Source organism: Muntiacus reevesi, chromosome 10 (assembly GCF_963930625.1).
Source record: "Muntiacus reevesi chromosome 10, mMunRee1.1, whole genome shotgun sequence".
Taxonomy (NCBI): domain Eukaryota; kingdom Metazoa; phylum Chordata; class Mammalia; order Artiodactyla; family Cervidae; genus Muntiacus; species Muntiacus reevesi.
The window spans coordinates 34,943,471-34,968,237 of record NC_089258.1 but is presented as its reverse complement, the minus strand read 5'-3'; the positions used below and the strand labels follow the sequence as shown (position 1 = coordinate 34,968,237).

The window sequence follows — 24,767 nt, the reverse complement described above, 5'->3', positions numbered from 1 at the left end:
AAGTAGAAGGTGGTGGCATTGGTATTCTTCTCCAGGAACTCCCCAAACGGGGCTTCTCTCCCTGTGTCATTGGACATTCAGGTATTACTTCCATTTTTCAGATGAGTAAAGAGGTTAGAGGTAACAGGCTACTTGGTAGAAGGACAGTCACCTTTTTAAACAGTATTCAATAGAGAGAGTAATGCTTAACACAAATACAAGAATTTCCAATGGTAGACTTTAGACAGAGAGATATATCAGACAACTTAAATTTAATCTCCCAGGGATGTGTTCAGGATAAAACCATACTTGGTGGTAGGCAGGAAAACAATGAGGCTTCTCCTGCTGGCTAATGCAGGAGATGTGGATTTGATTCCTGGATCGGGAAGATCCCCTGGAGGAGGAAATGGCAACCCTCTCCAGTATTCTTGCCTGGGAAATGCCATGGATGGAGAAGCATGGCAGGCTACAGTCCATGGGGTTGCAGAGTCGGTCACGACTGAACATGCACATACACATGAGGAAAAAAAGAGATGGAACATTGAATACTGAGTGCAATTCAGTATATTTTGGTTCAAAGCAGATTGAGTATTGAGTGCAAGTGCAAGTATATTTTGGATCTAGCTCCATGCCTACGGATGCCACATAGGGAAAGCCTGGCTATTGGCAGTGCCCTGGGGAACTCTGCTAGGCATGCCATGCAATAAGCATATGCAAACCTTGCTGCAGAAAGTGACGCACCACAGCCAGCACAAGAGAACTTAGAGCAACACTGGACTCCCTGCCAGCCAGAGACCCTCAGGAAGAGGGTCAGAGACCCTCAGCAGAGACCCTACCTGCATCTGGTCTGGTAGGCTGGCAGCAAGAAACCAACCAACCACCACCACCAACAATAACAGCAATGAAGCTTGTGAGGACCTCCAGCCAAGAAGCCATGACTGCCCACCCAGGGAAGAGGCAGCTGGGAGGAGCACATACCTGACGAGCTCTGATGGAACAGGAGAAATGCACCTCCATCAGCCGACAGGAGGCGGCTCGCAGTGGGCAGAGACACCTGCAGTGCTGCCCCCAAGGAAGTGGTCTGCTCTCTGAGGTCCTTATGTCCTGGGTCCTAGCATGGATGCATAGAGGTAGCCCTATGCAGAGATGCCACAGGAGGATGTTCCAATTGATAGGCAGGGGCGGGAGGGGGGTTAAAAAGAATTTCCCTTCAGCCCATAGAATGTTGAAACTAAAAGGGCTTGTTGGTAGCCTTCAAGCCCGGGTCCTGGATAAAAGAATTGAGAGGCTCCTCCAAGGTGTTCTAGGGGCGGCCAGGTAGAGGTGGAAAGGCCAATCACTCAGCCTTATTTCAACCAAAGCCTTTCCACTGTTTTTTTTTTTTTTTTTTAATTATTTTATAGTAGAGTGTGGCTGATTAGCAGTGTTGTGATGGGTTCAGGTGACTCAGCCATACATACACATACATCCATTCTCCTCTAAACTCCCCTCCCATCCAGCCTGGCACATAACGTTGAATAGAGTTCCCTGTGCTATATAGAAGGTCTTTGTTGGCTATCCATTTTAAATAAGCAGTGTGTACATGTCCATCCCAAGCTCCCTATCTCTTTCCCCAGTTTGTCTCCCCAGCAACCGTTAAGTTTTGCTCTGAGTCTGCTTCTGTCTTGTAAATAAGTTCATTTGTATCATTTCTTTTTAGATTCTGCATGTAAGGATATCATATGCTATTTCTCCTTCTCTCTCTGACTTACCCTCACTCAGTAAGACAATCTCTAGGTCTATTCATGTTGCTGCCAATGGCATTATTTCCTTCTAAAACCCTTCCACTCATCTCTTTGGGGCACTAGCTTCCTCATGAGATGTCATGTGATGAAAGAGTTCCACGGCCAAGGAAAAACAAAAGGTTTTGGAAATTGCTGGCATAATTTATCTTCCCTCATTTTAAAGATGGTGAAATGGAGACATGGAAAAGGAAAAAGTCCTTCTAAGACCACATGCCAATTGGCAACAGGGCCAGCACTGAATCTGAGGTCTTCTAACTCATGCTCTTGGAAGAGGGGGGCAATATAAAAAGTGTCAGAGCTAATACATTCTTTAGAAAGGAAAAATCAGCAGGGTTTTATTCCCTGAACAGCTTTAGAGCACATGGGCTGAGCCAAGGAGTCCTCTGTATTAGCGATCTGTCGTTACATAACAAATTCCCACAAAATTTGATCGTTTGGAACAACACACATTAGTTATCCTGCAAGTCGCTGTAGGTCAGGATTTCAAGCACAGCTTAGATGGACGTCCCGCATCGTGGTTGCTCATGAGGCTGCAACCACAGGGTTGGCCAGGACTGGGGTCTCGTCTGAAGGGTCAACTGGGGAATGATTAAAGCTCACTTATGTGGTTGTTGGCTAGATTCAGTTCCTTTCTAGCTGTGGGTCTGAAGCCACCCTCACTTTATTGCCACGTGGGCCTCTCCAGCATAGACTCCAGCATAGCCTCCAGCATAGCTGCTTCATCAAAGCCAGCAAGAGAGATAGAGAACTTGCAAACAAGATAGATATCACAATCTTGAGTAGCCTAACAGTGGATGTAACATCACATTATCTTAGCCACGTTCCATGGGTTTGAAGTAAGTCTCTAGCCATCCCACACGTTGCAAGGAATTACAAAAGAATGTAAACAGCAGGAGGTAGAAATTGGAGCCGATCCTTTACCTGCTATTCACCTGCTACTGCCTCCATCACTCCAATGTCACCAATGTCTAACAACTTATCAGTAAGTTCATCCAGCCCACCTGCTCTCATAGTGATGAGCAGTCAATACTTACGGTAAACACTAGTGTGGACTTTGTCTTATTTAAACTTCTTATCCATTCAATACCAGGTGGAGCCTGGTATGTTGCATTAGATGTCATAGGAGAGCCATGAGTCCTCTTGAATATAACCCCAAGGTAGGATCTTCCAAGGAATGACTTCAAATGCATTTTACTAAAGGGCAAGACAAGTCAAAGTGACCCAAACTGAAACTCACCCATCGTCCCCCTCCCCTGACCTGTTTCTCTCTTAGCAGATATTATAATGAAAACTTAACTCTAGGATTAACTCCTTCTCTTTTTCCACATTTTTGTTACTATCCCATCATACACCAATTCTCTGGACTCTACCACCCTGACCTGTAAATCAGTTCACTGCCTCCCACCCTCCCCATCATCATGCTAGCTCAGACTGTGATGTCTCACAGATGGATGACTGCAGCGTTTCCCTATTACTACCCAGCCTTCCCTTTCAATCTGTCCCTCAACATTGGATCATAGAAATCAAGATTCCCAGGCATAAAGCTTTTGTCAAATGATTCTCTTTTGGCCACAGAAGAATCCCTAGAAAGGCATCAGTTTTCCCCGTGATCTGGCCCAGGTCTCCAAATGAACCTTGTACCTTCAGCTGTAATCTGTGCTTTCCACACCAACCACTTTGCGCTTTTTATGTTTTTCCAAATGCCATTCCTTGTTTCCCAGAATGTCCTTTCCTGTATTTGTCACCTACTCATATTCTTTTGTTAAAATTCAGTTCAGGACCCACCTCCTCTGTACAGAGTGAATGTCCCTTTGCTGTCATCCCATTCCATGGCATGTTACTGTCTATCATCACTTTATCATCATGGGATTCTCGTCCGCTCATAAGTCAACTCTTCCTTTAAAGTTTTAAAAAGAAGGATCTGTCTATCTAGTTTTTCTAAAATCAAATACAACTGGAATAAAATTCATTGTGTTCCAGATTTGGATTTCCCTTCCTCACCAGAGCGTGTTCAGAAAGTCTAAAACTTGAACTTGTTTTCATGCTTAGCCCTCTAGGCTCTCAACTATGCAAAGTGATGTCATAATACATGACAGGGGGAAGCCAGCCCAGCCCTGGGACAGGAAACCGTCTCAGGATGCAGACTTTAGGGAATGTCCTTGCTTTCAGAGGTGGCCCCCAGGATCAAAGTTTGCATTGCCTGGGATTTGAAAAACCAGTACCAAGGACAGAGGAGGCCTGTCTAGGGATCTGAGGCTGAGTCACTAGAGAGAGCGGAAAATCTGGCAGTTATAGCAAGGACTTGTCTACAACTCGTGGGAGGAAGGGGAGGGCAGAGAAGGGATGAAGATAAGGAATTTCTCTGTCTTAGCGCATGGAGAAATTCACAGCCCAGGGAAAGGGCTGGGTAAGGGTTAAGAGTATGGGTCCGGCATCAGAAAGCTCCAGGTCTGAGAGCTTGCTATTTGCTCTAAGCCTCATTTTCTTCATCTGCATTAAAGACAAAACATTAGTAACACCTACTCCATAAAGTTATTGTGATGATTAAATGATATAGAGCAACTGCATTGCTTAGCCCAGAAATACACTCAGTATCAACATCCTATTGTTATTGCTGCTCTTGGTATCTATCATTGAAGTAGTTCTTGGCAATAAGGCTGCACTAGAGGAGCAGTTCCCCAAAGTGTGTCCAGTGGGACAGTCTCCCCATGAGATGCACCTCAAAAAAGTGTTCCGTACAGACTCACAGGCTTAGAGAACGAACTTATGCCAGGGGGAAGGGAGGGGGGAAGGGATGGTTAGGGAGTTTGGGGTGGACATGTACACACTGCTACATTTAAAATGGATAACAAACAAGGACCTACTATATAGCAAGGGAACTCTGCTCAATATTACGCAGTAGCCTGGATGGAAGGGGAATTTGGGGGAGAATGGATACATGTATGTGTATGACTGAGTCCCTTTGCTCTCCAACTGAAACAATCACAACACTGTTAATAGTCTATACTCCAGGATAAAAAAAAAAAGTTAAAAAAATAAGTTTAAAAAGTGTCTGTGGCCAAAAGAGTGGAGAACACTTGACACCGTCCTGTTCTTGGAAATTAATGGCTCATGTGTTCATTCAATATGTAATTCCAAGGGCTAGAAATACAACAGAAAACAAGACACATAGGTCGTTCTATTTGTGGAACTTATGGTGAAAGAGGTAGATGAACAAAAGGAAATCAAACTTATACTACCGTCTCCAGTAGATACATCCTGAGAAGACGTCTAAAACGAGGCAAGGGATCAGACAGTAGCTGGTGGTGAGGGGGGATGTTCTTTTAACCACGGTAAGGCATGGAGGTGACCTTTGAACAGAGATCTGAATGCAGTCAGGATATGAGCTCTGTAGGCAGTAGTGAGGAGTTAGGATTTTATTCATTGTGATAGGAAGCCACTGGGAGATTTGAGGTAGGAGAGTGCATGAGGTGAGACATTTTGTAATTTGTAATTAATTTTGCAATTAATGTTCAGCTTCATTTAACCTAGTACCTTCAGACTTATTTGAACACAAACATCCTTTCCCACTCTCAGACCTGGAGCTTTCTAATGCCAGAGCCACACTCTTAATCCTTACCCTTAACCCTTAGCCCAGCAACCTAAGAACGTCTTAGCACATAGTCTGGTAAACTCTGCATTGGTGTACCAGGCTTCGTAGATTATAAAAGGACTGTAAATTTGCTCTCTAGATCTATAGTAAAAAGCCAAACAAACTCAGGCTGAAACAGGCAGACTCAGAGTGGGAAAACCTAGTTCCAGAGGTAGAGACAAGCAGAGCGTCACTCTAATTAGCAGCTCTTTTTGGCTAAGACGGTCAGTGAGCGCAGCCAGGCTTCAGCAGACTCTGGAACTCCATCTCAGGCCAAATAAAACTTGCCAACATCTGTCTAGCATCTAATAAGCATTTGCAAACAATACACCTTGGCGTAAGCATTCTCCAAGGGGGGTGGGGAGGGGGGTTATGAAACTCGAGGTCCAGCCAGACGCTCTGAAAGAAAGACAGGTCAAATATTTCTGCGCTTACACACGGACAGCCACCAGCTTGCTGTCGAAGCTCTGGGAAGTGGAAGCTGACGGCGTCTGCTCCCCTTATCAAGAAGTGCTGATTTCAGTTTTCACCTTATATGAACTGCAGCAAGTTTCTTGGTCCGTCACCCCAGCGTAGTGGTTGGAAACACGTATTTTAGAGTGGCAAATCAGGGTCCAACAGTGCCTTTGCCTCTTCCGTCAGTTGCTGAAGCTCCCTGAGTCTAGATTTGACTTCTAAATAGGTCTATTAATACCTGGTTTCACAGGTTGTCGTGACAAATGACAAGATAAATGATTACATGTTTTTAAAAAGCAGCTGGTATAAGGCTTGGAACAAAATAGGTATATAGTAGGCTTCCCCAGTGGCTCGGCATTAAGAATCTGCCAAGGAAATGGCAACCCACTCAAGTATTCTTGCCTGGAGAGTCCCATGGATGGAGGAGCCTGGAGGGATGCAGTCCATGGGGTCACACAGAGTCAGACATGACTGAACGACTAAGCAGCAACAGGCTTCCCCAGTGGCTCAGCAGTAAAGAATCTGCCTGCTAATGCAGATCCAGGTTCGAGCCCTAGGTCAGGAAGACCTCCTGGAGGCGGACCTGGCAACCACTCCAGTATTCTTGCTGGGAAAATCCCACGGACAGAGGAGCCTGGCAGATTACAGTCCATCGGGTCGCAAAGAATCAGACACAGCTGAAGCTATTGAGCATGCACACTCAACAAAATGTTAGTTTCCATCTTACCCATTTCAATCTGTATTTGCTTTTATAATAAGGTCATCACTTATTAACTAATTACTATATTCCAGAAAGCATCAGGAAACTATGGGGTGACACCTTATTTTGTAAATAAAGTTTTACTCGAACACATCCATGCTCATTCATTTGTGTCATGATTAGGGCTACTTTGCTATTGTAGAGTTGAATAGTTGTGACAGACCATCTGGCTACAAAGTCAAACATATTTACTTAAGAAAAAGTTTACTGACTACTCAGTGTATTCAATTTATACATGTAATTTCCAATCATTACAATGCTGAAAACTGGATATTTTATATTTATATGAATGAAGAAACTGAAGCAGAAATAAAGGTTCATCTAGTAAGTCTTCCTCCAAGAATATGAAGCCAAATTCTATACCTAAAGGACGCTTAGAAAAATGATAGAAAAGTTATTCATTTGTATAATCCAGCCTTGATTTGCTCCTGACTACCTCTGACTTTTATGTCTCTCAGGCTAAATTTCTTGACCTCTAGGCTACTGTTGTTGCTCAGCTGCTAAGTCGTCTCCAACTCTTTGCGATCCCATGGACAGCAGCACAACAGGCTTCCCTGTCCTTCACTATTGCCTGGAGTTTGTTCAGACTCATGTTCATTGAGTCGGTGATTCCATCCAACCATCTCATCCTCTGTCGCCCCCTTCTCCTTCTGCCCTCAATCTCTCCCAGCATCAGGGTCTTTTTCCAGCGAGCTGACTCTTCACATCAGGTGGCCCAAGTATATGCTGAACTAAATTATCCTGTATGGAAAGGTTCCCTCCCCCACCCCATCTGTTTCCTTATTTATCTATCAGTCTATTTGTTCATGTAAGTCCATTCTTTCAAAAATAAGAGCTGTAATTCCTAGACCCTCTAAAATGCTCTCATGTCTTAACTAATATCTCAGAAGTTATACTTTTGTTTTTTGGTTTTTTTTTTTTTTTGGTAAGTACATAGCATGAGGCCCAATCTTCATCCAGGAGAGATTTTTAAGCCCCCCCCCCCCCCCATCTGCTACTTCTCACTTTATCTCCCTCTCACTTACTCGCTTTCTCTCCAGGCCAGACACATGGAGAATAGGCTGTTTCCAGGGGCTTTAGAGATTTGCCTGAGATATAGATACTATAGCTCATTTGGCTTTGTGCCTTCCCTTCAAGTTCAAAACTGTATAAGAGTTACGTGCACCCCACATCCCCAATATCACCTTCCCAAGCAGTCCCATTTTAGAATTTCAGTAACTCTCTTTATATCAACGATGGCGGATTTCCTGCTGATATTTATTGCATGAATACTAAACCATTAAACTGAACAATGAATCTTTTTGCAAAAGATAACGTAGTATAGCAGAAAAAGCCTAAGGTTTGGAATTATAAGACTCAGTTCTTTATTCCGAGTCAACTGCTTACTGACCAGGCAACTTATTTAACCTTCTCAGATCTTCAGTTCTCTCTCTTCTTTTTAAAGTCGATTTAGTATTTATTCATGGTTTCTTTGTCACATGTGGGCTTCTCTCTAGTTGCGGTGCGCAGGCTCCAGAGCGTGTGGGCTCATTATGTGGTGCATGGGCTTAGATGCTCTACAGCGTGTGGGATCTTAGCTCTCTGACGGGGGATCAAAACCGCATACCCTGCATTGGAAAGCCAGTTCTTAACCACTGGATCACCAGGGAAGTCCTTAAGCCTTCCGTTCTCTTAACAGTAAAATACAAACAGTGCTTCCTAAGTCGTGAGGTTGGTGTCAAAGTTAAATGGCATCACTAAAGTTCCTGGCCCAAGACAAATGTTCAATTGCCACAGTGGCTCCATCCTGGAGCTACACACTTACCATGGACCAGTCATCACTGGGCACGTCATTACCCTCATCTGATACACAAGGAAATGGAAGAGGAGAAGGTTTAAGGTTGCTTCCAAATCTGCACTTTCCCACTCTGTGCCACCAAACTTATGACATACTTCAAACAGAATGATCAAGTAAGTTTGGGAAACACTATGAATGTTCCCTTTCTTGGAGATTTCAGATAAACACAAACATATGAAAGACCCTAGAAGATCCTGAAGTAAAGAAGCCTGGGGTAATTTGTTTGGTTTAAAATAACATTTTCCAAGTAGGTTGAATTAGGAATCTCTTCTCTTTGCGTTAATAACTGTCAACATGTTGTAAATAACACTCTAGAAAATGCTGTTTAAAGTTACCCAGCTAGATTAAACTCAAGGCAAGGGTTGGAAATAATCTCAATTTTCAGGCTATGTGAAGCTTCTCCTGTTCTCTCTGTAAGTTATAAAGGTCTTTCATTGCCAGTAATTATTCTGGACCTTTATCACTGAGTTCTTTTGCAATTAGTCCTTTTAGCTCAGTCATGCAAACCACTCCTGGACATCATTAAAGGAAAGCTGCAAAACCAAAGGTTAGAAATGGAGTCTCTGACTCATGCGTCAGTCCACCCAAATTAAACCCTGCTTCCTCTTTTTCGCTTTGTGACCTTGAGCTGTGTGAGCCTCTATTTCCTCATCTATAAACTGAGGAAAATAAAGTCAGTTACCTCAAAGGTCTTGGAGAAGATTCAATAAGATAATACACACAGAACACCTTAGGCAGTTCCTGGCTCAAACATGTTCAATCCATCTTAGTTATTATTGTAGCATTTAAATCACCCCTTTTTTGAGAAAGAAAAAGTAGACAATGAAGGTATGTCTGCCTTGCCTGGGATCATACTCATTAATTACTACAGTAGTTTGAGTTTTTTTCCGAGAGTCTAGTTTCCTGCTTCTAGTCTTGGAGGCATAGTTCCATTTCGGGAGTCAACTTTCATCAGAATGTATCGGACTTTATTGAAGTTGATTCATACAGGCTTTTATAATCATCAGTGACTCCATCTGGCTCCCTCTGACACAGGCATCAGTCAAGCTGCATTCCATCTATTTAAATATCAGCGCATTGGGTTGGAAAAGACTGCCAAAGCTAGGTAGTCTTGCTATGCCAAATATTTGCACACATACTAACACCAGCCCCCACTTGTATACCCGCGGCAGACATTGCTAATCCATCACAATACCTTTTTCCCTTGAGTTCAAACATGGCCATAGAATCTTTCTCAAAGTGGCTCCAGGCAGCCATTATCAGCTGATTGAAATTGACACATAAACTGAAACTTGTCATCTCAAACCAGATTCAGCCTCTTAACCAATACTTGAGTGACCTCTACAATATTATTATTTCTTAAAAAAAATACATATATGTTCAGTGTTATACAGCTTCCTAATAGGGGAGGACAAGAAGGAAAAGGAGAGACAAGGAGAATAGATACTAACATCTGGGTAGCACTTATTATCAATTCACCAGGCATTTATAACTCCTTATCACACTCTGTCTCCAACCCTGAAAAAATCTTTGTTACACTGAAGAAACCACAATTCAGAAAAGTTATAGGACCTTGTCAAGGGCTCCTGGCAGGTAAACAATTTGATTTCAGGTCTTCCTAACTGAGAAGACAATTTCTTTCTCTCTCCCAACATAATTCCCCTTAAGAGTTTCCATAGCCCCTCTCAAGGCTCCATCTGTGGCCTTGGGTGGCTATAATAAGTTCACAGAGGCCACTGTGTTATGAAGCTCTTTTTAGAAAAGTTTCTTTTTTTTAGGGTTGAGTTGTGAGTACATCTATCACCTGTCCTTCCTAGATAAATCTCTTTATTTTCGTACCTTGTTCAAGAGTTCAGGAACCCACTTTCCAATACTTGTGCAAGAGTCAACAAGATTTCTTAAAATTCTGGATGAAAGCCGAAACAGAGGAGGTCATTGTTCTACTGGGAAATGAATTCAAATCTATTTTTGAAACAGTTTTCCAGAACTTTATAGGAACCTATATTGTTGCCACGTGGTCAGACCCACTTTTTTTATTTTATTTTCTTTTCTGTCTAGGCAAAGAAATAGGAGAGAGAAAGCAAGTGCTCTGCAGAATTTTTATTTCAAAAATTGAAACCAGACCATACCAAGGCAGTTTGTGGTCTGAATGTATCAATGGATCCAGTCATATTTCATCTGAGCTTTTCTTAGGTATACTAAACCACAAGTATGAATCTCATTATTGTGTCTGGGTGGAACTACTTTACGGATTAAGATTTGTGGGCTTAACTTGGTTGGTAATGAAACGTATGTTCAAGGGATGGGAGGGAGGAAGCCACGAAGCACTTGTAGTACTTAGGCCTAACTCTAAAGAAAGAAACACTCAGGATTGGGCGGGGGTGGGGGGCGGTTCTTAATATTGGCCGTGTGACTTGGGTCTAAAAAAATGAAATCCAAAATTAGGTCCAGCAGAAATATTGCCGAATCAGCAATGGACCACATGTCACTAGAACAAAAGAGACTCTAGAAGTGAAACCAGACACGACTCCTTATTTCTCAGGAGAGTCTGCAGCCCCAAGAGTGGCTGTGACTCGCCCACAGCAGTTGGCAGAAGCGTGGTTCGCAGCTCACTGTGCAGTTTTTCAGACTACAGCACGTGCTACTCTGTGGCCCCATGAGAGCTTCCAACCTCCAGGAGCTTAAAAATAAATAATGAAAATTCAAAATACAAAAGGAGAGAGAGTGTGACCTAAGTTTAACAAATGACGCTACAGTGAAACTGGAAGGATTCCTAGTTACCCAGGGTGCTGCCTTTGCACTGAAATCAGAGTTTTACACTATCTTAAAGGCCTGGTGAAGTCCACCTCCTGCCAAAGGTCCAGCTGAGTATACTTCAGTCAGACAGAAAGCAGGCAGTACTGGGGCCTCCAGAACTCTTGAGGTATTGATTAGAATCTCATAGGAAAGAGTCAGGTCTGTCTTGGATATTTTTTGTAACACTTGTGCTTGTGGCATCTGGCACATAGAACTGATACAAACTCACTGAATAGCCGAATGAGAAATATGAACTAATCCCAGGAGTGGAGCTATAATGAATTCCTCGATACGTCGTGCCTTAAAAGAGATCACAGGAGAGCCAATTACATTATGGCTGTTATGAAACAAAGATTATTTGTTTGTTCATTAATTCCATGAAAATAAGCATCAGCTAACTGTATGTAAGCTCAATCAAGAAATACATTTTGCTATATTTTATTCAAATATAAATGTACTGTGCATTTATGATATTCAGGACACAATACTTGGTGTTGGGTATTAAGAGATGAATGACACAGATATGGTTCCTGCCCTCATGGGGCTTGCAGTACACACACAGCCTAGCTGTATGGAGATGAACTGCTTAGTTGAATGTAAGTACAAGATAGAATTTGCTTATTGCTCTAAAAGAGGAAGATATACATATATGATAAAGCTACCCAAATCATTTGTAGAATGACATGTGATGGAAATAATATCAGATCAATACTCAGAGAATTCAGAAGAGGAAAAAAGTTACCTGAGAAAGCTACTAATAATAGATGATTTTTTTGGAGCTGGATGTTTAAGGATAGAGAAATTTGCCTGCTCAGATGGGAAAAGGACTACTGAGGAGACTTCAGGGCATCTGAAATCCTTCCTCAGTGATAGCTGAGCTTGACAGCATCTCCAGCATGTCTGTCAGCATCCTTCCTTTCTACAGACCTGGCAGGTTCTGTGGCATCTTAAGGCCCCAATTCCAGGATCCTGATAGTACTCCCCCTCAAGCCAGGTGCTTGGAGGTTATATAGACAGAGCCTGGGCTTGGTCTTGAATCATAACCCCTTCCCTTGGTCCAGCACAAAAGACTTTATAAGACAGTGGCTCAGAGTACTTACTTTGGACTTGGATGGACCCATGTTCAAGTTCTGACTCCACTATCTAATCACTGTCTGAACTGGCATAGCAGCTCAATTATTCTCTGTCTCAGCTTCCTCATGTGCAAAGTGAGAATAAAGATACCACCTCATATCACTTTGTAAGAATTTAAACTGGAGATTTAAAATGCTTGGCACAAGCTCTGGCAATTAAGCACTCAGTGAATGAGAGTTTATTACTTTTTATTATCTCTGTCATCATTTCAATCTTTTCTTGATCTTACCAGGCCTCTACAATTGGCATTTGGGGATCCTAAGCTCTTCCTCCTCCAGGAAGTCCTCTGTGAACTTCCAAGCTCAGCGTGATGCCTCTTCTCACAATGCCTTCATTCATACTATCACTGCTACTGAACCTTGTGTATGTTCTAATTTCTGAGATTTCTGGAGATAGAGAAGAGGTCCTAAGCTGCTTAGTTTCCCCAGCACCCAACATATCATGAGGCACATTATAAGTTAACTGCAGCTTCCGAAAGAGGCTTAACATTTCTATTCCTGCTACTGGCTTAGAGTGTGCTGGGGCACTTAAGAATATCACATATATTCAATCCACAGTACAAGGATTTAAAGTCGGTTCTTCCAATGAAATGTGACTATCAATAAATAATCATTGTAAATGCATAAAAAACAAAGTCAATTCTATTTCATGACCTCCCCAGAGGAAACTGTAAGCTTTTTGATAATAGAGAACATGCTTATCTTCTTCACTTTTGTACCCCTCATGCTTAACTTAGGGCTTGGCACACGGCAGGTACTTAATAAAGGCATACTAAAAAAGATATGTAATTGGATGGCTGAATGGATGGATGGCAATTGAAGAAATCCTACAGGACCATGAAATCTAAACATCTCAACACAGGTGCTCTCTAAGATCCCACTGCAGATCTTTCTTTCTGGGGACCATTACAGTGACCTCAGACTGAGAATTACTAGAAGTCTTTCATATACACTTTTGTTGATGGCCTCCCAAGGGTCTCAGAAAATAGGTAAACCTTAATCAAATTCATTGACAAAACAGGTAGGATATCTGGGATTTAATGTTTGCTTTACACTAATAGCCAGTGAACCTCTTCAGGTGTTTCTGTCCAGGCATTCTCTTTCATGGCATGTATTACTTTTACTCAGCTCCTTGTGGCTGCCTGAAGTGTACAGTCGTCTAACTGTGAAGTGGAGCGCCAAGGAAGTGTGTCGGCATCGATTAGCAGTGTCTGCCACGTACACGCTAAGGATGTGTGTGGGTGCCTCAGATTTGCCACCAAGGACATGGTGATCTTCTTCAGTTCCCTCTGAAGTCTGATTTAGATGCTCCAATCCAATGTCTGTTTGTGTCTATGGAAAGTACTGAAAACCTGAGCCAAACGTTTCCCGTCAGCAGCAGTGTCTTGAAAAACTAAACCACAGGCAGTCTGTTGTGGAGAAAGGCCTGGCCGGGCAGCGTGGACAACCATCCCAGTGGCAGCACCGCCTCTTGGCCCAGACCTGCCAGCAGAGAGCAAGTGGGCTTGCTTTTCTTGCTCCTAAATGAGAATACATAGGTGAGGAGGAAAACCAGGACTCCAGACCCAGCCTCCTCCTCTTCTCCTAAGGATTTCAGCGTGTCTCTGTCACTTAACAAACTGAAAGATTAAAAATTATGCATTTCCAAGGAGAAAGCAAACAGTGGGCATGAGTTGACTCCCCAAAATTCTCTCAGGAATCCCTCATCCTTCAGACTAGCCTTCCACAAGCTGCCTTCTCCAAACAAAAGACACAAGTCACCACACAAATAGCAATACGCCAGCTACTAACTAAGACCTTCTTCCTGTCACCCACTGTCCTAAATATCCCCATGTGTGATCCCATCTGATCTCTCTTTTTTCTCACTTTCAGTTGAAAGAACTTTATCGTGGGGTTCTTATGAGTATTGCCATCTTACAAACAAGAAAGTTGAGGGTCGTGTGTGTGTGTGTGTGTGTGTGTGTGTGGTCAGTCATGTCCAACTCTTTGCCATCCCATGGACTGGCATCCCACCAGGCTCCTCTCTCTATGGAATTCTCCAGGCAAGAATACTGGAGTGGTTTGCTGTTTCCTACTTCAGGGGATCTCCCTGACCCAGGGATCGAACCTGTGTCTCTTGCCTCTCCTCCACTGGCATTGTCTACCACTGCGCCACATGGGAAGCCCCAAGGTGAGGCTCACAGAGGCAGTATGACACATCTAAGTTCAAAGGTACTAGATGGAGTCACATGTGGTTGCCCCTACCCAACCATATTTGACCTTGAAACTGACAATTCCATTAGATTCAAATGAATAGCCAGTGGCAGGACCAGAATCCACAGTATTTGGCTGATTCTAGAGCAGATAACTCTTGAAAACTGCACAGACTCTCCTTGGAGATTTGTCAGTTTTAGCATCTATCGTTCTTGCCTGTGAGTATCTCTTTGCCTGTTTCCTTTCCTGAGCTGTGAGCTCTCTGAGAACAGGAACTATCCATCACTGGTCTCTGAAACACCTGACTACCTCTTGAGCTGTCCCACAGCCTGGTCTTAATCCTCATTCAACTCCTCTCTGTTGAATGCAAGAGTGAATGATTTTAAAAGCAATGTAATTCCCAGGGCTGTGAAATGACTGCTAGCTCCACAAGCATCCTAACTGGGTGCCAGCTACGCGCCACCGTGCTACCCAAATGGATAAGTGCTGGAACTCCTACACCTAGGGCTTGGAGGGCTTTCGGGTTGGCAGGCAGCGTCTGCTCAGTTCCTTTAAGACACAGGTTGTGCTGGACTCCGTCAAGTGGAAGGATCAGATGTCCTCGGAAAAAATCCACACTTCAGGCTGTTTCTTGGCTCCTCTCTCTTCCTGACACAGTCCAAGAAGGAATTTATGGATGTTGGGAAGGACAAGGGGTGAGGAATTTCTAGAACCTTTAAGAACGCCCGTGTAAGCAACTCCATGCCTAACTGGCTGTGCACAATAAAATTCTCTTTCCTGTAAGCAGGAAGAAAAATGTGATCTGCCTCAGGTGTTGCCAAAATGATGTGGAAAGAAATTCATCTGGATTTTTAAACCATCAGGAATCTTCCTTGTTCCCCCAAGCCCAGGCTATTTGACGTAAAAGCCTAAGTCAATAAGACAAATGTATTCTGTGAGCTACTAAGAGTGAAGTCATAAGTATTCTGAAATATGATTCTAGCCAGTTGGAAGTTTTATCTTTATCTAAAAATGAAACTGTTTATTCTCCAGCTGTGACCCGGAAAAAATTCAAAGATTGTTGACTCCTTCATCTAAGCAGCGGTCTTTGTCCTGTGGTGAAGGGCCTAAAAATAACTGTTAATTTATTTCATGCTGCTTCCAAAAGGTTAGCTATCAAACAGCTCTACTGAGGCACCTCAGAATATACGATTATAAACCAAAAAACTCTTGGGACGTGGCTGCCACGACCACACCGTGGTTTCCCCATCTACTAGATGAAGTGGTACCTCAGAGTAATGTCCCAAATAAAAATCTATAATGCCGAAACTTGGACATATCGTCCTATACTGGCAACATCTAATGATGAAGTAACTGAAACAAGAAGTAATTTTTATCTTCCATCAATGATAAAATCCTAACATATTAACACTTGCCCCCTCAAAAAAAAAAAAAAAAGAGCCTTCAAGACCATTGTTTTCATCTTTTTTTTCCCTCTTTTTTCTTTTTTTCTTTAATAGCAGGCCATAGGTGTACCAGGAATTTGCAGACCAAGGGACCAAATACAGAAGCCTATGTTTTGCCTAATCTGCATCGATGATATGAAGCAATTAGGCACCTGGCCTTAAAAAGACAGAGCAGCGCTCATCCCGCTCAGTACCAGCCCTTCACACTGACCACTACTGCTCTCCTTACTGGTTCTGTCAGCCCCACGTGCCCTCCTGTCTCCACTCCTGCGCACACCTTACACACCCCCTACAACCAGGATGTCAGTATTCCGTGTGTGCGGTCCCACTTTCGCCCACGTCAGGGAGTCACGGAGGGAAGCGGCTGCTCCTGCTCTCATCTGCCTTAGTCTCCTCCTCACCCCTGCATTCCTTGCCTTTTCTCATGCTGCTCCCGTTTTCTAGACACCCAATCAAGAGAGGCAGGTGGGTGAGGAGCAAATTCAATCCCCCTACTCAATTGCATCCAACCACATTTTAGAATCTCACCCAACCTTCAGGCTCATCTCAAGTGCTACCTCTTTTAAGGCGTCTTTTTTCAGCCCCTCAAAAAAAATGTAGTCACCCTCCACTTTTAAACTTAACAGACTTGGGTTAACCAATCTCTTTTATTACCTATTATATCATAATCACAGTCATGCTGTAACTCCCTGATTCTCCCATGCCTTCTGAGTGCAAACTTTCTAATCTATCTACTTGACCAGTGTCATTATTACTGTTTCTGTTATCAATGGGTACCATATTAAGTACCTACTAGGTGCCAGACACTTGTTAGTAGCTTTAAGTACACCTTCCCATCTTACCCCATCTTCCCATAACTCTATGAAATAGGCATTATATAATCATATATAATGTGTATGTATAATTATATATGTATATAGCCTTGCAGGAGATGAGGCAAGTGAAACTTAGAGGGGGAAGTGAATGGCCACAGGTATCAGCTACAAAGTAGAAGAGTTGGATTCTAACATAGGTCTATTTCTCTGCAAAGCCCAGATTCTTTCTCCCATACTAGCTGCTTCATTGATAGAACTCTCCAGACAGCTGAAGGAAATGGACTGAGTCCCCTCAAAAAAGTCTGGAGCAAGGCATTGCAGAGTCAACAGAAGCAGGAGAGCCATGAGTTGATCTTGACCAGCTCTACCAGCGCCCAAGAGAAGGGTGAGGCTGGGCAGGACAAGATGTTTGACATAGCCAGAGGGGTTCCTGGGCAACTTATCTTCGGTTTGATTTGAGCAGAATCTCATGGAGCACTTGGGGCTATAACGTATGCAGAAAGAAAAAGAAAGAACACCTTGTTTTGGAAGTGTAGGAGGGAGATAGGCTGATAACCTGGAGCAAGGTCTGTGTCCTTTCAGATTTAAGGAGGACAATAGCCATAAACACCACATATGTATCCAGGTACATGTACTTGTACCTGGATATGTTTGAATATAGAAGGTATTAGAAGAGTGTGTACATTAGTACACATACATACTTGTTTATGTTACTGAAAAGGAGTGATCTTATCTAGTCTCCCAGCCCCTGCAAATGAGGTACACACCAATATTATTATCATAATATAGGAATCCTAACAACTACCCTAACTTCATTTTTAGACTTTCTTTGAACTCTCTAAGCCTCAGTTTCCTCTTTTGTACTATAGGCTTAATATCACCAAGCAAACTTTTAAACTAGTACTGGTGAACGGAACTTCCTCCAATGATGGAATTTTCCTTATCCACATGGTCTGATATTATGGCCGCTCATCACATTGCTATTAAGCACTTGAAATGTGAGGAGTAGTACCACCGAGGATGGAATTTTCGGTTGTATTTGATTTTAATAACCACTTGTGGCTAGTGAGCTCCATACTGAACAGTGCGGCTCTAGACCAATGAATTCAAAGGATTTTCTTCCTCTTAACCCTTTCCTCTCATGAAGAAATCTTTAAGGCACTTTTCTTGTTGTTGTCATTATTCTCCAGATGAATCATGCTTAAGAAGTTAACAGGAAAGGAGGCATCTAAAAATCACCAGCACAATCACAAGAGTTAATCTGGCTCTAACATTTTCTTTTGATAAAAATAGAAAGCAGAGTATGACCCACATGTGTATTTTTCTGCATTTAGCATATATGCCAAGACAGGTTACAGAGCACGGCAACATGCGTGGCTTGGATAGAGCACTTTGTCCTGGATATGTGACCCCAAGAATCTATGTATTGAACCAATACAAAGGCTGTGTGTCTTCCTGCAGCCCTCCTTTGCAAACATTGGCAAATAGCTCCTTTAGTCTGGCCATAGAAGACAAACATAGATAACTTCATAGAGGGGAGATAGATAGGAGGTTTAGGTACAGACATAGAGATGTAGACTTAGGTATAGGTGTAGGTGTGGATACAGATATAGACATAAAGGTGAAGGTGTACATGTATCAGTTCAGTGTGGATATAGATGTAGACATAAAGATGAAGGTGTACATGTATCAGTTCAGTGTGTATATAGATGTAGACATAAAGATAAAGGTATACATGTATAGATATAGATAAAGATAGAGAGACAATCTCCCAAGACATATTCTCCTGGGAGCTCTGAGAAAGAGAGCTCACTTCACTACAGAAGTCATCCTTGCTTAAAAAACAAAAACAAAACAAAAAAAGACTTACATATGCCAAGGTAGGATTTTCAAGAGTCGGGAGAAAGAAAATCCTGGAAAAAAACACTCATTGAAGTCCATATTTTTCGGTACAAAAGCTCTCACTGCTGCCAAAGACTGTCCTGTTCCTTCTACACACAGTATCTCACACAGACTCCACAGCAGTCCTGCAAGAACACTCAGAGCATGTTTTATTGATGACATGACTCTGGCCTGCATTATAGCTAACAGTTTGTCCGAGGAAGTGGTTGAACAATGACTCAAACTCAAGACAGTTTGTCTATATATCTGTGCTCTTCGGCACTCTTCATTTTATATGCCAGTGACTTGGAGTTTGCTATATTATTCAAAGCCCTTTCTATTGGGTAATTCCAATTAGAGATGTATGTCTCAAGTCCTTTCTCTACATCTGCATCTCTATTCCTGCTGGACTTAGGGACTCAGCAGGAGAAGGAAAGGATGGGATGAATTGAGAAAGTAGCATCGACATATATACACCATCATGTGTGAAATAGATAGCTAATGGCAAGCTGCTGCATAACACAGGGATCCCAGCCTGGTGCTCTATGACGACCTAGAGTGATGGGAGCCAGACTCAAGAAGGAGTGGATACACACATACACACACACACACACACACACACACACACACACACACACACAGTTACGATTATAACTGATTTGTGTTGTTGTAAGGCAGAAACCAATGCAAGACTGTAAGACAGTTATCCTCCAATTAAAAAAAAAATTTAGAAAAAGAAAGGTATTTCTCTTATTGTGCTGAAATTTGCCTTCTTGTAAGCAATCCTCCTCTCCACCTGCAGTGTACACACATATTGGAGCTTGTTCTGTCCATTGAGGCCACAAGGGACAAGCCAGCTCCTGGTTCCCCGGGGTTTATACAGAGTAATCCTGTTCCTCTCCACCTTGGCTTTCTCAACTACAGAATAAATATGTACAGGTCTGCATCCTTTCCTCCTGCGAGATCTTTCCCAGACCTTCCATCACCTGATCACTTCCCAGGGAGATAAGAAGTGCCTCTGCTTGTCCTTTCTAGAGAATCATTCTCTGATGTTAAAAGCCCTACTATCAGTACATGATCCTTCATGTCTAACTTATATGTAACAAACTGCAACCTAAAGTAATTTTCCCCAGGTTTATCCTCAGAGGAGACATGAACCAGCCAGTTGTCTGTATGAGAATATTTTACATTCTTAAAGGTTGTTATTTGCTTTGTATGTTTGCTTCTCTGGTGTAAATATTTCCAGTTCTAGTAAATTTATCTTCATAAGGTTTACCCGCTTACACATCGGTGATTTCTGCAGCTCCTCTTTGATCTAGATCCAACTTGCTGCTGAGTTCAGGACTGGATTCAATGAGGAGGTTAAACTGAAGCAAAAGTAGGCTATTGACTTGGACTTATGCTAGGTTTTGCTCCTCAGAGCACAAAAAACTAGCATCTATTTTTTTAATGTGTGCCTACTATGGTAATTTGGGGTGTTTTTTGTGCAGAACTTTAATTCATAATTCCCTCTGGAAGGAGTTTGATCCCTCACTGTACAAGTGATGTCATGGTTTAGAGAGGACTAATAGCTTGCCAAGGCTTCCTAGATGGCGCTAGTGGTAAAGAACCTACTCACCAGTGCCAGAGACCTAAGAGATGCAGGTTCAATCCCTGAGTCGGGAAGATCCCCTGGAGAAGGAAACCACAACCCACTACAGTATTCTTGCCTGTAGAATTCCATGGACAGAGGAGCTTAGTGGGCTATGATCCATAGGGTCTCAGAGAGTAGGATACCACTGAAGCGACTTAGGATGGATGGACAAGTAGCTTGCCCAAGTCATAGAGTTAGTGAGTGGCATTTGTACTCTGGTATATCTAGTTCCAAAGTCTAGACATTTTCCACCATGTTTAAGGTATAATGAGTCTTTCCTGAAGTGCAAAATTATCCCCCTGCCCTCAGACCACCAGGAGCCAATATGGGAAATACACAACCCTCAAGAATCACATTTCCTTCCTCCAAACAATAGAGCATTTGGCTGTGCCAGTGCATGTCTCTTATATACAGAGAGAAATCCTTACTCAACCCATACTCTGGTCATTATTTCCCTAGACTCATTGCCTTTAAGTCTCAACCAATGATTCTAACAGCCTTTTAGATGGAAATTTAAGTCATTTAGCAACACACACAAAAGTCTTGGGTGAAAGTCCAAAAGCATTTCAAACTTGGCCCGTGGTCCTTCCTCATAAAAAAAAAAAAAAAAGAAAGCGAAGAATTGATGGGAAGAGGGTGAGAAAGGACTCTGTGGAAGGCTAAGAGAGTTCAAACAATTGCAATAGAATACCCAATCAATAAATATTTGTCCAGTAAACAACTAAGATGGGCCATGGTAGTTTGAAAGAAGACAACTTGCCAAGTTCTCCTCTTCATCATAATTTTCATTCAGTGGGCTTGCCTACATCAAAGATCCACAAATTCTTATTAGGAAACTAATTTGAATAATAAAAGCATACTGATGGCCACCTTCTCTCTGTCCTCATATGGCCTTTCCTCTGTGTACAAGATAGAAAGGCCAAGTCAGAAAGAAATGTGGAGTCTCTTCCTCTTTTACAAGGACACCGATACTATCATCAGGTTAGGATGCAACCCTCGTGACCTTCAGTTAACCTTGATTACCTCCCGAGGAGCCTTATCTCCAAATATAGTCACACCAAGGGTTAAGGCTTCAATTATGAGTTTGAGAGGAGAGGAAGATGAAACACTCAGGAAGAATAGTTCAAGTACTTGTTAATTGCAGAAGACAGCAAGGGCTCATGGGTACCTTTTCTGAGTCATCTCTTGCCCTTGGTCATAGCTTGGATAACTTGTCCTGGAACATTCTGTCAGGTTCTTCTAAAAGCCAGATATTTTAAAGTTTTAGAAATAAAAAGGAAGAGAAACTAAAGTTCAAATATCTAAAATACCGTTACAACCATCACATTACTAGTAAGATGTTCAGCTGGAATAAAAACTCAATTTGCCTTCTAAAAGTCTTGCATTTTAACCATTGCTTCCCACAGCAGAAGCGAACCAGCAGATGGAGTTAATCTCAGATTGGAGAGTCAATAATGAAGGGAGAAATTATTCAACATCTATGGGACTGTGACCTTCACATCAAACTCATTCAGCAAATATTGAAGGGACTCAGGAATATTTGAATGATTTCCTTAATGTTTTCACTTACATCATTACTTTGACTCCGATATTATGATCTTCACTGTACAGAAGTAAAATAAGACAAATGAAAGTTATATAACTTACCCAAAGGCCCAGAGTTAGGGCTTAGATCCAAACCACATCTGATCTGTCTTATTCCAAAGTTTTGTCCTTTCTCCTGTCTCCTTATATTTCCAAATACTGAATTGTGAGTGAAATCATTCCTTCATGATTGCAAAATTCTTTAGAGACCATTTTATGACCACACTTCAGCACATACTGAAGGAATAAAAGGAGATCTTCAAACACAGGAAACAGAACATCAAAATTAACTAAGAACTGCAGATATTCAACAGATTCAATTAGCAATAGATACTAACAAGCTTTTGCTTTTCTTTGTTTACGTGTAGGAGAAAACTCCTTCAAGAAGATCAGGAACAACTGATTTGGATTCTACTCTCTGCTTCCGAATCCCCGATTCTACCTAAGAGTGAGATACCCTAGGCCCACAAGCACCCTGAGACATTCAACCAAACTCACCTCCACCATGGGGGTCATGACTCGGCTATTGGCAGGCCTCTTCCTGGCTCTGCTTGCCTTTCCGGCCGATGGTGGCGTCCTCAAGAAAGTCATCCGGCACAAGCGACAGAGCGGGATGAATGTCACCCTGCCAGAGGAAAACCAGCCGGTGGTGTTTAATCACGTCTACAATATCAAGCTGCCCGTGGGGTCCCAGTGTTCGGTGGATCTGGAGTCTGCCAGCGGGGAGAAAGACTTGGCCCCGCCATCAGAGCCCAGGGAAAGCTTCCAGGAGCACACGGTGGACGGAGAAAACCAGATCGTCTTCACTCACCGCATCAACATCCCCCGCCGGGCCTGTGGCTGCGCAGCTGCTCCTGACGTCAAGGAGCTTCTGAGCAGACTGGAGGAGCTGGAGAACCTGGTGTCTTCCCTGCGGGAACAGTGCACCTCGGGAGCAGGCTGCTGCCTCCAATCTGCCGAAGGTAGGAGCTGGTGGGTCCAGCCCTTCACTGTATGGATGGGAGGAACGGTGAGCTGGGCAGGATCCGTCAGTTGTTTCCAGAGTGGGTTCCCTGGGGAACCAGCCTCAGAAGGTGTTCATTCAAAAGAGATTTAATGGACAAATGACTGTGGAGAATGTCACCATATCTAGTAGGCTCTTGGAGAGTCATGGTGACAAACGTTTCAGAGGAATTTTCAGGCCTCTGGGAAATCTTGCTTTGAAAAACCCTATCTTACTTTTAAGTACTGGTTTCTAAAACTAGGGCTTCCCTGTGGCTCAGCTGGTAAAGAATCTGCCTGCAATGCCGGAGACCTGGGTTTGATCCCTGGGTTGGGAAGATCCCCTGGAGAAGGAGATAGGAAAGGCTACCCACTCCAGTATTCTGGCCTGGAGAATTCCATGGACTGTATAGTCCATGGGGTCACAAAGAGTCAGACACGACTGAGCGACTTTCACTTCACTTCTAAAACTTATTTGACAATGACATCTGCTCATTCCATACCCTGAAACCCTAAGAATGTATTTTGAAATCCCTCACCCAAACAGCATTCTCTGAAAGGTAGTAATGTACCCGCATCACCCTGTTGTATAAATAAGGGAACTAAGGCCAAGAAGGAAGTTGGAATTCCCCAAGGTCCTGACATAAGTGGCCAAGTTAGGACTTAAATGACAGTATTCCATACCCTGTTCTCACAAAGTTACAGCACCACCTAAGTGATGTGAAATTTGGGGGAAATAGGGAAAAACTTTCCAGTTTAAATGCAGCAATGATGATGATCACATGTGAACTGAGTCCTTTATGTATTGGGTTGGCTTGTAGCCTACAGAAAGCCCAAATGAACTTTTTGGCTAATCCAATACCAGGCAGTGTAATTCACTGTCTCATTTAATCCTCCCAACAACCCTTTGAGATAAGGTTTAATACCCCCGTGCTATAGATCTAAGAAATGAGACTCAAAAAAGTTAAGCAACTGGCACGAGAAGACACAAAGAGTGATAAGAAACAGGAGCTTTGGAGGTGCCTGTGTTTCTCCAGAACTCTGCCTGTCTCTAGGTGCATCTTTTTTTAAGGAATTTTGCTACTTTGGAATTTTGTCTTCATTTCCATTCCCTCAAGTTGATAGACATACAGAGGTTTCAACAAAGCTAAATCAGAGGTGAAAATCTATTTCTGCCACTCATAATTAAAAAAACTAGAAAGTATTTTGACAGATTATTCCAAGAGCAGCTCCAATCAAGAGCAACCCAAATCATCATAAATTGAGGCTACTATAACTGTGTGGACACTAGGCCCTTCTGCAGTGGCCGGGGCAACTTCAGCCCTGAAGGCTGTGGCTGGGTGTGGGAACCTGGCTGGAAAGGCTAATCATCATAATGATAAACCCTAATCATCATAAGTTGAGAGTACTGTAGGAATATCCTTTAGGTTTCCAAGGCAAAAAAAAAAAAAAGTTTACATACAAATTAGTTCATCTTCCACTTCTTTCAACCCCTAGTAAAATGCAGAGGGGATTCACAGAATAGCACTAATGGAACCCAAAATAATGGGTTAAAAAACTCATTAATGCAGTGCTATCCATTTGAACTACGATATGAGCCACTTACGTAATTAATCATAACTTTCCCAGTAGTCATACTAATTAAATGAAAAAAGAACAGGTAAAATGATTTTAAACATTCATCCAATATAAGTAAATATTCTTTCAGCTTGGAAATTATACAAAAATTATTAGTGGATATTTTACATCCTTTTCTTGTATGCTGTTTCTGAAATCCAGAGTGTATGTAGTTCACGTTAGAGCACATCAGAATTCAGGCTAGCCACAGTTTAATGGTTTAGAGGCCACATGTGTCTAAC

General features: G+C 42.6%; 1 protein-coding gene across 9 annotated transcripts in view; it reads left to right on the top strand.

Moving 5' to 3' along the window:
* Positions 1-24,767, top strand: part of TNC (tenascin C) — a 99,793-nt gene that overhangs the window by 6,866 nt on the left and 68,160 nt on the right. For 7 of the 9 annotated variants that reach the window (XM_065946479.1, XM_065946482.1, XM_065946483.1 and 4 more), the window contains exon 2: positions 22,296-22,889. In XM_065946479.1, coding sequence (XP_065802551.1) covers positions 22,433-22,889 — 457 coding nt within the window. In that variant the 5' untranslated portion in view covers positions 22,296-22,432. Of the gene's footprint in view, positions 1-10,505; positions 10,641-17,698; positions 17,828-22,295; positions 22,890-24,767 lie in introns of all 9 variants that reach the window. The other 2 variants (XM_065946480.1, XM_065946481.1) reach the window with 2 other exon arrangements.